Source organism: Neltuma alba, unplaced genomic scaffold (assembly GCF_004799145.2).
Source record: "Neltuma alba isolate B1F8T4 unplaced genomic scaffold, ASM479914v2 tig00011241_pilon, whole genome shotgun sequence".
NCBI classification, from domain to species: domain Eukaryota; kingdom Viridiplantae; phylum Streptophyta; class Magnoliopsida; order Fabales; family Fabaceae; genus Neltuma; species Neltuma alba.
The window spans coordinates 86,616-100,468 of record NW_021635959.1 but is presented as its reverse complement, the minus strand read 5'-3'; the positions used below and the strand labels follow the sequence as shown (position 1 = coordinate 100,468).

The following is a 13,853-nucleotide window of genomic DNA, read 5'->3' as shown; positions in this document are numbered from 1 at the left end:
CTTCTCATCAGATCCTATAGTTTACTAGCTACGTTATAAGCCCGCTTGGATCTTGTGATATTTTAATACAAACCACTGTACATACTTAGTTATAGGTTTATAATAAAAATTTTTGAAATGTATATATATGCAGCTAGTACATATTAGTACTTAGCTTATTAGGCTCCGATGGTAAAATGTGATGGGACGTAAGTGAAATTCAGAACTTGTGATTTAACTTGAAAAAAAAAAAGGTAGATCCTAGCTATTATGAAATTTACATAGCCCTTGCTGAAGCTCCTTAAAACCCTACAGAAATCAATTTTACATTACACACAAATAGAGAGACAGATCGGGCACCTTCTGCCATGATGTGGCGACCAGCAAATCGTGTAAAAGATTTAGTTTAGATTTGAATTATCATAAGCAGCTCATTAAACTGTAGCCGTAAGATACTAATAAAGGTTCATATCTAACTCGCAAGCCTTCTTGAAATAGCGCCAACTGATCTTTTTCCTTCCCTTTCTCATTTTTTGTCGACTACTGTACTAGTGTTGTGCGGATGAAGTTGTATTTGTTTTCTGGAACTCACCTAGCTAGCTTCATTTTCAAGCTGTAAATGATAGGAAACTATAAGTGAGGATTTGCTATTTCAACCTTTCCTTTAAACTCTGATCCATTGCAAGTACTACCTCTTTGAATTTTAACAAAATATTGACAGATAACCCTCTTAAAAAAAAGACTAATTATAAGTAAAAATCGACGTAAGAAGCTACATCAACCACTCTGCTAAGCAATAAGTGGGAAAATAAATTTAAATATCAAACACACACACACACACACACATATTTATATGTATGCATGTATGCGTGTGCATGTATGAAAGTGCAGACAAAAAATTGCTCTATATAGCTAGGTAGAAGAATATTCAGTCGCAGAACTAATCTCAAAGCCATTTACAATTGAAAGTTTTTCACTTTTTGGAGTAAAATGATAGTGGGATACTGGGATGCTCAGTTATAATCTGATCCACACGTCCTATCACTAATATATATATGTGTGTGCGTGTGTGCGCGCGCGCAAAACCAATGTCAAACCAAGAGAGGATCTTACAGGAATTGAAATTATTTACCAAATGAGCAACTGGATCTTTTTCATGTAATGATCTTAGGGATTTTAGGCTGAAGTTCAACTCCTTCAATTTCTTGCTCCGTTCCGGCCGAAGCAGAAATTAAAAGAAAATGGTAGATTATTTTCGGAAGCCAGATTGGGTCAAAGAGGATCAGTCAAGAGATATGAAACATCAAGCGACATCATGCGTTATATACATATATGTATTAGACATATATAAATAGCTGTACAAAGGTTCGTATATAGCAAATTAACTAAAAGAATCGATAGCGACACAGTCACAAACACACCTGAGGTTTCCCTCTCATGTACTGGAATATGTTCCTCTTGCTAGCTATATGTATGAATATGGCCAACACGAGGATAGAGTCGCTTTCCACAAAAACAAGCATTCAACAAATAACTGTTGATTCTCTTGTGAAAACGAAGTAGACTGCAAGTAGAAACCAATCTTCAGCTACCCAGCTTCACAGTACGCTGTGTCTCAATAACTCTTCCTCTTCCGTACGTCTCTCGTACGTACATTAAAATTTCTCAGCGAAAACCTCAAGTCCATTTCGGAAATCATTCATTAATTTTCCCATTTTTGATCATTTTCTCAAGTTAGCTAGCAAGAGATCTGTCAATCCTGATAATGTTTAATTAATTGATGGTTAAATTAAATCATTCATTAGTTGTCTTTACAGCAAAAAAAACCCATGAGTTGCATCTGGATCTGCAGGGAAACTATACATAAATACACCTTGATAGATAGTTACTGTGTGAGAATATTATTTGCAGTGTCGAAAACGTAGATCTAAGTGAAGAAAGGACCTTAAAAGACAGATCGAAGGTTGGCGGCGTCCATCAAACTTCAAACTTTCTCATCTTTACTGCTATTACTTGTCGATCCTACAATAGAAATGAATATATAAAGAGGTTGTAGAGATTTAGCCTTTTGTCCTGAAACGCATCAGGAAGAAGCTAGCAGGGTTATACGCATATAAGCCAATATAGCATTTGTCTGCAGATGCACCTGCACCTAATTACGCAGGACTCAACCTCATGGCTCTTCTGGTTTGATTTGGACGGTTAGGGTTGAGAGGCGAGCAACAAAGTGCAGGTGCAAATGCAGATAAAGGCCACCATGGCATCAACCCCTCATAATACCACCAATACCTAATCCTTCTATATTACCGGAGAAAAAGTTTCGTCTCTCTCTCCTCTATTCTAATCCTACTGCCCTCCCCCTTCTCATCCCTCCCTCCCTCTCTGTGTTTGTGTGTATATATATATAGAGAAAGTAAAGTTCACAGAAGACAGCAAATAGATATAGTACATCCATGAGTATGTTTGTGTATAGGACAGGCTCTCTTTAATCTTTTTGGCCCAAGTTGTTAACGTTGCTTTTGACGTTCTCGATACTTTATTTTAAGAAAAAAATTATAAATAAGTGTCCGATAGAAAATTTATTTATAAGGAAGTTTTATGAATTTGCTATACTAGTGTCGAGAAGCTTGACTAACTTTCTCGGCAAAATTTGATCATCTAGCACTGGCCACCAAAGTGTCGTCATCATATGAACCATAAAATTATTTGGTTATGAATTCCAAGTGGCGTGTTTTTCTAATTACAAACTAAATTTTATAATAGCGATTGAAATGTTCTTATTTGTAATAAAATTAAAAGAAACACGAGACTAGTCGGCAATATTTAGGTGCGTTGATTTTTGTAAAGTTGAATTGTACAGTGGCGTGGGAGGGGGATAAGGATTCAAAGATATCCAATTATTGTTTGCGATGCGCAAGGGGATAGAAAGGCGCGCGCGTACCCGCCGGGGTGCCCCACAGCCAGTCTGGGCTGAGGCCACGTGATTAAAAGGATGACGAGCGCGTGGGTTTTGACGGCCCCCCTAATGGGTGGACGCCACGTGGAGGATTATCTGACGCATCACAGGACATGGCCACGTCCCCGTGTGGGTGTGGGTCCCAGGACAGGGAGAGCACCCGGTGGGCCTACTGGGCCTGGGCCCAACTTTATGCCCTTCTCACGTGATCATTTCGCTTCCCAGACCCAACAAGCAGCCAATGAAAGGCAGCATCGAAAATGGGAAGTGATGCGTATCAATGCAAGTGACACCACCGATGAAAGAGTATTGAAGAATAATGAATGGTCACAGTATAACGGACTGTGTTTGATAGTCAGTAATTCAAAAGGGGAATGAATACGGAGAACTAAGCATGTTGTTTGGTATCCTTCATCTCAAGGTTTTCTGCTATATTTGTCCGCCACCCTGGAAATCCTCATCATCTATCAACCATCCCCTCTCCAGGGGGATTGGGCCGGTGGCCTTTTTTCTTCAACGTGGTGAAGCCCGTAACGACTTCGGCATGCAGCCTGATTTCAGGAAACAACCATAATATAAAAGGGCCTCTCTTATTCATGACATTTCCCCTTCCCAGGCCTAATATTTGTTGACGTCGAGCTCCACGAGTTGGAAGTTGGGCCGGCTCATACATAATTCATCCTTCACCACACTTCTTATACACTCTGACTATGGCCCGGACCCAAAAAAAACACCATTTTTGTTCATCCATTCTCTTTCTCTTACCCAATTTCCTAAGTAAACGTTTAGAACATACGTACGCCTTTATTATTATTATTATTATTATTTTAATATCATATTTCATGCACTTTTTTTTTGGACCTGGTATTTCATGCGGGTTAAGCTTTTACGAAAGAAGTAATATTATGTGTTTTATTTTTTTTGGCCGACTTATGTGTTGCATAAAACTTCACATATTATTTTTTTTTGGCCAGAAAAACTTCACATATTATTCAGAATTTGTGGATAAAAGATTATAATTTTATATTGACGTTGATCATGGTCGTGCCCACATAATACGTCACGCATAGGAATATGCACATAATGGCGCCTACGGACTCATATGCTTATGCATCACATTGTCGTATATTATGATGATGATGATGATGCCTTCGTCTTCAACTCCAACACTTGAACTCCGAGCACTATCTCGCCAGTTACCACTCCCCACTATCCTCGCGTAACTAACCCCTCCACCCCGGCCACTCTTTCTGCCTCCTTATAAATTCTCCACCACCCTCCAACCCTCAGTCCCTCACTTCCATCTCCCACCAAATATCCCCATGGGCCAGGTCTGGTGAATTCCCTCCTTCCACCCTCCGTCCCCCCCCCCCCCAACCTTCATCTTTCTTTCTTTTTCTTTTTTGGCTGATCCTTGTGTCATGTTGCAGAAGAAGAAGACCCAGAACGATGGCCAAACAAACGAGAAGAACGATGCCGCCAAGAAAGGCGAAACTACTCCTGCCACCGTCGTCTTGAAGGTCGACTTGCATTGTGACGGCTGTGCTTCCAAGATCACTCGTTTCCTCAGGTGCTTTCAAGGTCTGCGCCCTTTTCGCTCTTTCATTTCACTCGCTCTTCCCCGATTTTCCACTTTCCCTCTTGTCGATCACGGAGTTTCTTCCTCCCAATATTTCCTTCCTGTTCTCTGTCTCCAAATAATTCCATTACTCCTCTGATTTTCACACTTAAAGACCTATTTGTTTTCTTTAATTTCTCTACCGTTCCCCTCCCCCCCGGTTTCCCTTTTTAATATCCTATTTACTGTCTTTGTACTCCACTCAAGTGAAATTCCACATTGTTGTTAAAGGCGTGGAAACTGTGAAAGTCGATGGTGATTCCGGCAAGGTGACGGTCACCGGTAATGTGGACCCGTCGAAACTCCGAGACAAGCTCGCCGACAAAACCAAGAAGAAGGTGGACCTTATCTCTCCCCAGCCCAAGAGGGACAACAAGGACCCCAAAAACGACAAGAAGAAGCCCGACGACAAGTCTGAGAAGAAGAATCCCGACGATAAAAAATCCAAAGAGGTCAACTCCTCACATTTAGCCCCAGTTTTAGAGCACCATTTCTATTTTAAGTTGCATTCTGTTCATTATACGTATCCAATCCAAAATCCTGTGTATGTCGTTGATAATTTTTATTTTGTTAATAAAACAGCCTCAGCAGTCAACGGCAGTTCTGAAGATGGCATTACACTGTCAGGGATGCATCGAGAGGATTCGCAAGACAGTATCCAAAACCAAAGGTGGGATGGTTTGATCGTGTTTCCTAGTTCTTATTTGCCCGATCCCCTGTTTCGTTTTTTTTATGAATGCTTTTGACGGCTTATACAATGGCAATCCAGGAGTTAAGGAACTGTCCATAGACAAGGACAAGGAAACTGTGACGGTGAAGGGGTCTATGGACGTGAAAGCTCTTGTCGAAAGTTTGAAGGAGAGGCTGAAGAGGAATGTTGAGGTGGTTCCCCCCAAGAAGGACAAGGACAAGGAGAAAGAGAAAGATGGCGTGGGTGAAAAAGAAGGAGGCGGCAAAGGCGGCGGGAAGAAGAAAGGTGGTGGAGAGAAGAAGGCTGAGGAGGAAGCTGACGGCGGCGACGGCGGAGGGAAACTAGGGCAGCACAGGATGGATTTTATGTTGCCTCCCTATGCGTATGGGTATACCTGCGGTCCGGTTTATTATATGGAGCCAGTGCATCCACCACAGATGTTCAGCGACGAAAACCCAAATGCCTGCTCCCTCATGTGAGGCTTCAGATGTTTATGTCTTAACCAGAATGCAGGGGAATACAGTTTTCTTTCTTTTTTTTTCCTTTTGTGTCTTTTGGATAGGCTTGAGTGAATGGATGCAGGGTAGGGAAGTAGAGTTGCTTTTGTGGTTAGCAGAAAGGTTTTCATGCGAATAACTATAACTAGACGATGTAAATGATAAAGACAATGGCTTCTGTATCCCACTCTGGGATGTTACTTTCTGCCCATTCAGATTCAGGTTCTTTCAATGGAGCGTGAAGCTAAAAATGTTGCAATAATTGGGAAGGCGAATAGAAAACCATCACGCCTGGCCTAAGCAAAGCATGCTCATATTAGTTGTCCTATGGGTGATGGAGTCGGTCACTCTCTATCAGTTATTCTGTCCTTTTGGCCTGTGCATTTTGTCCTATTCATGGCCGAGAGACTCTGCCAAATTCTGAAGGGCAGGTTCGTTAGTGGCTTCAAGCTTTAAGCCAGGGCATTACCATGAGATCCACCTGTGGGGACACAACGGTTCAGGGCAGTGCCGGTCACTGCTTATTCATTCTATTCTATATTTTTTACTTTCTTTTTCCATACGATTCCAATTTAGGCTCCTTCCTGGGCCTCTTCTGCAACCTGACTAGTTTCTTTGGGAAAATGGGGGAATTTGGGTTGAGGGCTGGGAGCTCAGATTCATGGAGATATCGTAATCGTCGTTACTTTTTCTTTTGTGGTGTGAGAGAAAGGGCTGGATGATGAGAATTGGCACGTTATTCTTGATCGCATTAATGGTACTGTGTGTACTATTCCAATGTCTGTGCCCACCTTATGCACCCTAGCCATACAAAGTGGCATAGCAGGGCAAACCGCCACCAGACGGTGCCAAGGCATTCATTCAATTTCAGTGACAGAACAAAACGCACAACAAAGTCGTTTGAATGATTGTGTACTGATTCTCTACAATTCTCGTATGGTTTTTGTTACAGGAACAAAAATCACATTCTAAAAGATTGAAGACGATATGTTTGACAACCATATCTTAAAGACTGTTAAGGGTGTAGTAAATAGTAATTATCAATTGACCACAATAAAATAGTGTGTCCCACAAGGGTAGCGGAAAAGGATTAAAAGGAAGCAATCAATTATAAATGACTCAATTTGGGAAGCACGTGCGGGGCTTCATGGCTCTAGAAAGCACCAACCTGCGATATCAATCATGATGTGAATTTAATGGGTATTTATGCATCAAGTTATGTTGCATGTCATGATGATCCTCCGTGCCCCTACACACCACGCACTCAAACCTCCCCTCCATTTTTGTCTGCCTTTGGAAAAAGAGCCACCAACCTTCTCAGAAATTCTCAGGTAACTTCTGTGTGTGAGACACCAAAACCAACAAAACCCGTTCCAAATCCATGAGTTTCTCTATCTGAGTAATATAAAACCTCACACTTCTCAACTAGATCCATCTTATTAAACTGAACACCTGCATTTTTCTATATTATTCAAACTCAATTACTAGCGGATCTAATCCAATGATGGAGTACTTTCAGGATATGTTTTATTATTGCTAACTAAAGTGTGTATTCGCAAGTGTGCTTTTCGTATATTCACAAAGTAAAAGTATATGCATTTCTGGGATTCCACTCACCATATGGTTACATTTTTTTTTCCCCCACCTTTTATGTCTTTCTCCTTACCTTAGGTGCTAGACATGATGGTATTGCATGAGTTCAAACACAAACCCATGTGAGGTTAAGCAGTGCTGGGCATATCAAAGAATGTCAAGGGGATAAAGGGGGGGAAAAAAGGAACGAAAAGAAAAGGAAAGTGCAAAGCAGATTATGAGCCCCTTTTTTCCAAGGGCATTTCAAAGATTTTCATCAGAAAGTTCAGAATATGCCTTGGGTTCTTTCCATGCTTTTTCCGCTTCTCCAATCAATTATTGTAACTCTCAATGACTTTTTACACGACTCATTACTATGAAACTTCTCAAAGTGCTCAGTTCCCCCCCTTTTCCGATGTGAATTATCAATTATGTCAACATGCCATCGCAATTTCTCACAATGATGGTTTTGCTTTACAAGAAGCCAAACACAAAAAAATTACGCCCTAAAATAGTACAGTCAGTAAAGAAGAAACAACTTTTTATTGAGAAAGGGGCCACATATAAAGGGTCCGCCAGTACACTTTCAATAAAGAAATATTTACAGACACACAAATTTAAAATGCAATACAAGCATTCTAAAATACAGAAATCACATCGCGCGCACAAAACAGAAACAAAAACGGAATTGAAAATTGAACAAGCAAAATTATCGGGCGAAATCTGCTAATCTTCTTTGCGATTCGGAGGATCTCTCGGTCAATAGCCATGATTAGTTTATGAATGATTGAAGTTAAAACTCTTGTGCAATTAAGGAGCTCGCTGTACAGGTGGGCTCGATGGGATGGAAAAGTCATGGAGCTGAAGGCGCAAATTTCAAAGTTCGATGTCACTTTTTTTCCCCACTTTGCTTTTTCCCCTCCTTCCTTACCATTACCATTATCATTACATCACAGGAACAAAGTCCTTGCATGGCTTCAAGTCATTGATATTTGAGAGGCAGATAGAAATTTCCTTTGAAGTTGGAAAAACATAAAGCGGACACAATTATGAAGATGACCCCTACACAAGACTTTCACTTTTGTTTCTTTACTAAAAAGCACAATTCCCATTTTCATTTTCGTCGCAGATGACGCTCCTTACTTCCTCGCCATCGTGCCGTGGCCTCACCTTTTAGGTTGGGAGGTTACCAAATAGTCAAGTAGAAGCATTTCTAATATTCAAATTCATTCTTTAAAATAAGTTCACTTTCAACTTGAGCGAGATAATTATAATGTGATCGAATTCATCTCATTTTCATATCAATTTATGAATATCACAATCAATATCATAAAATAAACGCCTGTTAACTTCATTGCAATAGTATTGCTGTGTCAATCGCACGATATAAATGCAACGTCTAACATCCGACAACCCACATCACAGAAGTCAACAGGTTGCATCCAAAACAACCGAACCTGTTAAGCGTTAATCCAAATGTACATCTAAACGTAATCCGATGCCCTGTTGAGAATCATCTGATAACTATGCCTATCATAATTTTGGTAGCACGATTTGAGGTTAAATTCGTCTTTCCATGTATACTTTTGTTTATTGCAAGTGTCATTCTCAGGACAAGACCCTGCGGTTCTACATACAAAATTTTCAAATACATACATGACATCTTCATTCTTAGTAGACATACATGGACCAAACGAATCTTGAGAAGATTAATGGCTCGACCAAGAATTACTTGCATCAAGGTTATCATCATCAAGGATGAGTTTAACTCCATGACTCCTCAGAGCATTAACCACAGCCCAGACCTTGGTTTGGCTCTTGAAGCCTTTCTTCTCTATTTCCTTGTTTACATTCACGTGGATGCCTCGTCCCTGTCCGTCATTAAGTCCCTCAACCTTGAGCCGCATGGCCAATACCTCTCCAACAATATATGCTGCTTTTGCATTGCAAGTCCGGCCACACTCTACTGATTCCTTAATGGCATGCTCTGCAGTTGAAGCAGCTGCAACAATCCGCCCGTTGTTTCTGTCTACCACATTCGCAGTAATGTACTTTATGGATATGAATAATCTCATCACATACCGCTTCAAAACTGTCATTCTTCAAGGATCTAAAGTGCAGAGGAAGAAGTCAAGCATAGTAATTAGTTCAAGTAAATTAAACGAAGGAATTTAAGAATAGGCCAATGCAAATATAGATATAGCCGGCTATTCAACAATCTACAGAGCTAAATTCCCATCTCAATTGCTTAATGTTCTAGGCGAGACGCGCAATGTAAATATATAGTTAAAAAAAATACTAACTTGAACTGACTCAAAAAGCAGATATCATATTCATGCTCATACTGCACAATTAGAATGCTCAACTTTAGCTTCCAATATTTTTTTCGAAACAGTCACATAGACTTTCACAACTCGCTATCCAAACATAGGGCAAAATTGGCAGATATCATATTTTCCCTAAACTAATCTTCCCAATTTGATTCACGCCATAAAACTAACTAAAATAACACCAAACCAAAATAGGAAGTTAATCTTCGCTCTGAACAGAGATTCCAGCCACTATAAGAATACCCATGGTCAAGAACCAAAAAAAGGAAGGCAGATTTAACATCTAAGCAGATAATTCAACCGATGTCACGTAACTAAAAATGAATAGAGTTTCGAATACAGGAGAAGGGGAACCATGATTACCTCTCTTGGTCTCGGCACAGAGCCTAAACTCAGCCAGCACTGAGATGAACGGCGACCATGCAACAGGAAACCATAAGGATTCAGAGCTGGATCATCTTTTCCAGGGAAGCTCCGCCGGACATTGATACTCTAGCACCCCACTATATAGACCTAGATGGGAGCAAATTTATTAATTATGGCTGAAATCTTATGCCAAAGAAATAATAGAACCTTAATTTAACCATTGGGACTATTGCTAAACAATCAGGAATAGCAACCAGCATGTGTTTATCAAATTTCAGTTTCCAACACAAAAAACAACCCATCATAGCAAGAAAAATCATATTTCCGTTCCCAAGATTAGCCCATTTAACCATATCATAAGTCATGCCATTCCATTTCCTTTATAATTTTCAACCAACACATCATCACTCTAAAAGTCTCAAATTCAAAGTAATGCATTTAAATGTTAATCACCAACCTTTTGGCATTTAAAAAGCAAACTTCTCACAGTTTCATTAAGAATTCTTTCAGCATTTAAATAATTCATTCATCGACACATTATCATTCTTGACGAAACAGTATATATCCTTAGCCTCAAAATTACATAACAAGGCGTTGTAATAGCAAAATAATGAATTCTCACGCAGCAACTATAGCTACTCTTAGTAGAAATAAGAATTCCTAAATTTAGGTTGTTTTCTTCCATTATAATCAGTGGCTAGCATTTAATATTAGTGACAACCATAAGTTTATATCAACTTCCAAACATTCAAAATTAATGAGCATGTATTGGCACATCCATTATATGACATTCATACAACTATATAATCATCCCATTCAAGTATTTCACACATTTCACATTCATGGAGTAAATTATTCTTGAAATTTTTTTCAGATTTAATGTCATTCATCAACTTGCCAATTACTCATACTTTGGTTTTCTAAACGTTAGTTCTTTTATGGACACCATCTCATTTTTAACATATCACCCGGGTCAACACAATAAAGTATTAACAGTAAATTCTCTATAGCTTTTGACAACAAATCCAAGTATCTTTCTACACTTACAGCAGTGACTTGCCTATTTAAAAGAATATATATATCTATATATTAAGCATTCAAAATGATAAACAACAAGCCCTTAACATGGTTTTAGCTTCTCAACTATTTAACTGATTCCTTTTCTCCTCTCCCTCATATTTCCCACAGCCGTAAAATCATTCTGGCATTGAGAAATCAATTTCTAACATACTAGAGCACCAAATATATATACTTATTATATGCATATGATTAGCTTAGTGACTCTTTATTTGCAATACTAAATTAATTGGACCCATCACAGAAATTCTAATTCTTTTAAATCAATTTGACCGAACAGGGAATAGGCACATAACTCCATTTAACAACTCAATATGCAGCAATTCACATAAGAAACTGAACACATACACACACAGAGAGATATGTGTGTGTGTGTGTGTGTGTAGTTCTTCTATAGCATTCCCATTTAAATACAAAATTATTCATCTTAAACTCAAGAATTTCGTTGTAGAATAGCCACAAAATCAGAAATACAATCAGCAAGCCAAACACAAAAGAAGTTCTCCGACTTCTACACTGTCATAAAACAGAGTCTACATACACAAAGCTATAATCTCTTCGGACAGCAACAAACCACAAAACACAGCTAATCAACCACATGCAATACTAAATATTAACTTAATCTATCTCTAGTTACAGTTTTCAGCCATTAATCATTATTCTCTCTTACTCAGAGCCAGAGCTAATCACCCCCTCCCAGCAGAAATTATCTAATCGGAAAAAAAAAAAATAGAGAAGCTATAATCTCTTCGGCTTAGGGGCTTGCCTTTAATCAGACCCTAATGTTGCATGTGGCTTCCATTCCCTTCTTCTGCTTCATCACGCCTTTCCTTTGCCCTCTCTCGCCTCTCTTCCTCAGCCGCTCTCTCACTCTCTCGATCTAACTCCCCCCCTCCGCCTTTTTTCGTTGAAGGTGTTGTGTGTGAGTGAAGTAGGAGGGAAGTGTACTCTGCAAGGAGGAGGGAAGAGTGCGTGTCGTGCGAGAGGAAAGGAATTGGGGACTGGATTTGTGGATACTCAGTGAAGTTGGAAGATGGTAATATCAGACAAGCTGAAGCGTGGGGTATTATAGAAGGACTACAACTGTGTACGCAATTAGGTTTTGATCAAATTGAAGTCGAATGCCATGAGGCGCAAATAGTGGATGAAATCAGGAAGGACGGGATTATTAAAGGAAATTACAGGCTTTCTAAAAAGCTAAGAGAACTGATTCAGGTGAGAGCAGGTAGAATTTAATCACATTTATCGAGAGGGGAATCAAGTTGCCCATAAAGTTGCAGTTTTGAGCCACACAATGAGTGAGAAGCGGACTATCGGGGCTATACCTCCCGCAGCTGTTGAAGAACTAGTAAAGCACGACTCTGCTGGCGTAGCTGTTCCTAGAAGAATGATGATCTGGGCTATACCCCCTTCTTTCACCCCAAAACAAACAAACAAAATTAAAAACGAGGAATTTGGGCCGGTGGCTGCTGACTCAGTAGTGAAAGGTAACACGTGTAGATGGGTACAGTGCAAAGACTGTTTTGCCCTTCACTTGCATCTTTATTTCAACCCTGCCGTTTGGTAAATTTCATTATTCTTATAAAAATTTAATTGTTCGATATATTATAAGAATTTTCTTCCTCGTATAACTTCCTGAACCAATAAAATAATTTTCTTAAAATTTTCGACTAAAAATTAACCTGTAACTATTTTTTTTTTAATTTCTTAAGAAACAAGCCTTTAATTTAAGAAATTAGATTTTAAATTATCTTTACCTTTTTTTGAAAAATAAACTCTTTCTTTTTTTTACCAGAAAAAATAAACTCTTTCATAACTTCATTTGTTTCCCAAAATAATTATTTATAATTTTATTAATTATTATGGGCCGCCTTTGTATCTCTTTAGTAATATTCCTTTCCTAATTTTTCCTAAACTTCTTAATTGAAAATAAAATTTTAATAAAAAATTATATTTCTGAGGTCTTAACTAATTATTTAAACCTGTCACGCATCATATAAATTTTTAGCTCTAAAATTTGAGATATTACAAAAGTGACAAACTAGATCTCGCACTTGGCTGAAAAGCAGGTCCTTTCTCTACTCAGGAGTCAGGATGCACTGGGGGGGGGGGATGAGTCATGAGTGTTCCGGGCCGAAGAGGAATTTCGGGGTTGGGGAAGACGGGCAAAAAGGTCAGTTCAAAAATGTCTTTTTTAGACCAAAAAAATTGTCTTTTATTTGTGTTTTCTTTCATTATAGTTAATTTTTTATGGGAAAAAAAATAAATTATATGTACTTGTTTATCAAATATTTATATGAGATTTATGAACATCTCTAGATGGATCTAATAATGATTAAATTTCACTTAATCTAGTTTTTTTTTTGGCCAAAAAATTTCACTTAATGTAGTTGGCAAAGAAAATTTTCACCTGATGTAGCATAAAAAAATGATGGATGTATGATTTTGGACTTCATGTGCAAATGACCCTTATTATACTTATGAATAAAAGAAAGTAATATGCAGGAAAAAAATCTTACCAAATTAAATAATAATAAACTTATAATAAATACTCAATCCGGTTTTAGTTATATGAGCTAGTTGATTAATTTGAAGAGATTAAAAAGATAAATTAAGTTAGTTATTTATAATAAATATGTGTTGTCTTTTCTAAAATATCATTACTAATCAAGTATATTGGTTATAACAATTATTATTATTAGGATGACTTTCTTGTAAAAAAAATATATAAATATGAGAGACAAAGTGGATTAGAGTCTTATATTTA

At 38.4% G+C, this 13,853-nt stretch overlaps 2 protein-coding genes across 3 annotated transcripts; one reads left to right on the top strand and one right to left on the bottom strand.

Moving 5' to 3' along the window:
- Positions 1–4,138: 4,138 nt before the first annotated feature.
- Positions 4,139–5,693, top strand: LOC114762729 (heavy metal-associated isoprenylated plant protein 3). The gene is given in 6 exon segments (XM_028952287.1): positions 4,139–4,266; positions 4,366–4,516; positions 4,785–5,005; positions 5,136–5,223; positions 5,323–5,420; positions 5,422–5,693. Coding segments are annotated over 6 exon segments (735 nt in total). The 5' UTR covers positions 4,139–4,257; the 3' UTR covers positions 5,590–5,693.
- Positions 5,694–8,737: 3,044 nt separating this feature from the next.
- On the bottom strand, positions 8,738–10,155 carry LOC114762721 (uncharacterized). 2 transcript variants are annotated; one of them, XM_028952276.1, is made up of 2 exons: positions 9,998–10,155; positions 8,738–9,423 (listed from the first exon to the last, which is right to left on the bottom strand). In XM_028952276.1, exon 2 carries the CDS (start codon positions 9,410–9,412, stop codon positions 9,023–9,025), a length of 390 nt encoding a protein of 129 aa, XP_028808109.1. In that variant the 5' UTR covers positions 9,413–9,423; positions 9,998–10,155; the 3' UTR covers positions 8,738–9,022. The 2 variants fall into 2 exon arrangements, with proteins under 2 accessions (XP_028808109.1, XP_028808108.1); XM_028952275.1 differs by having other exon boundaries at positions 10,007–10,155.
- Between the last annotated feature and the right edge of the window lie 3,698 nt (positions 10,156–13,853).

Coding starts and splice junctions, on each gene's coding strand:
- LOC114762721 (XM_028952276.1), bottom strand. CDS start 9,412: ATGACAGTTTTGAAGCGGTATGTGATGAGATTATTCATATCCATAAAG.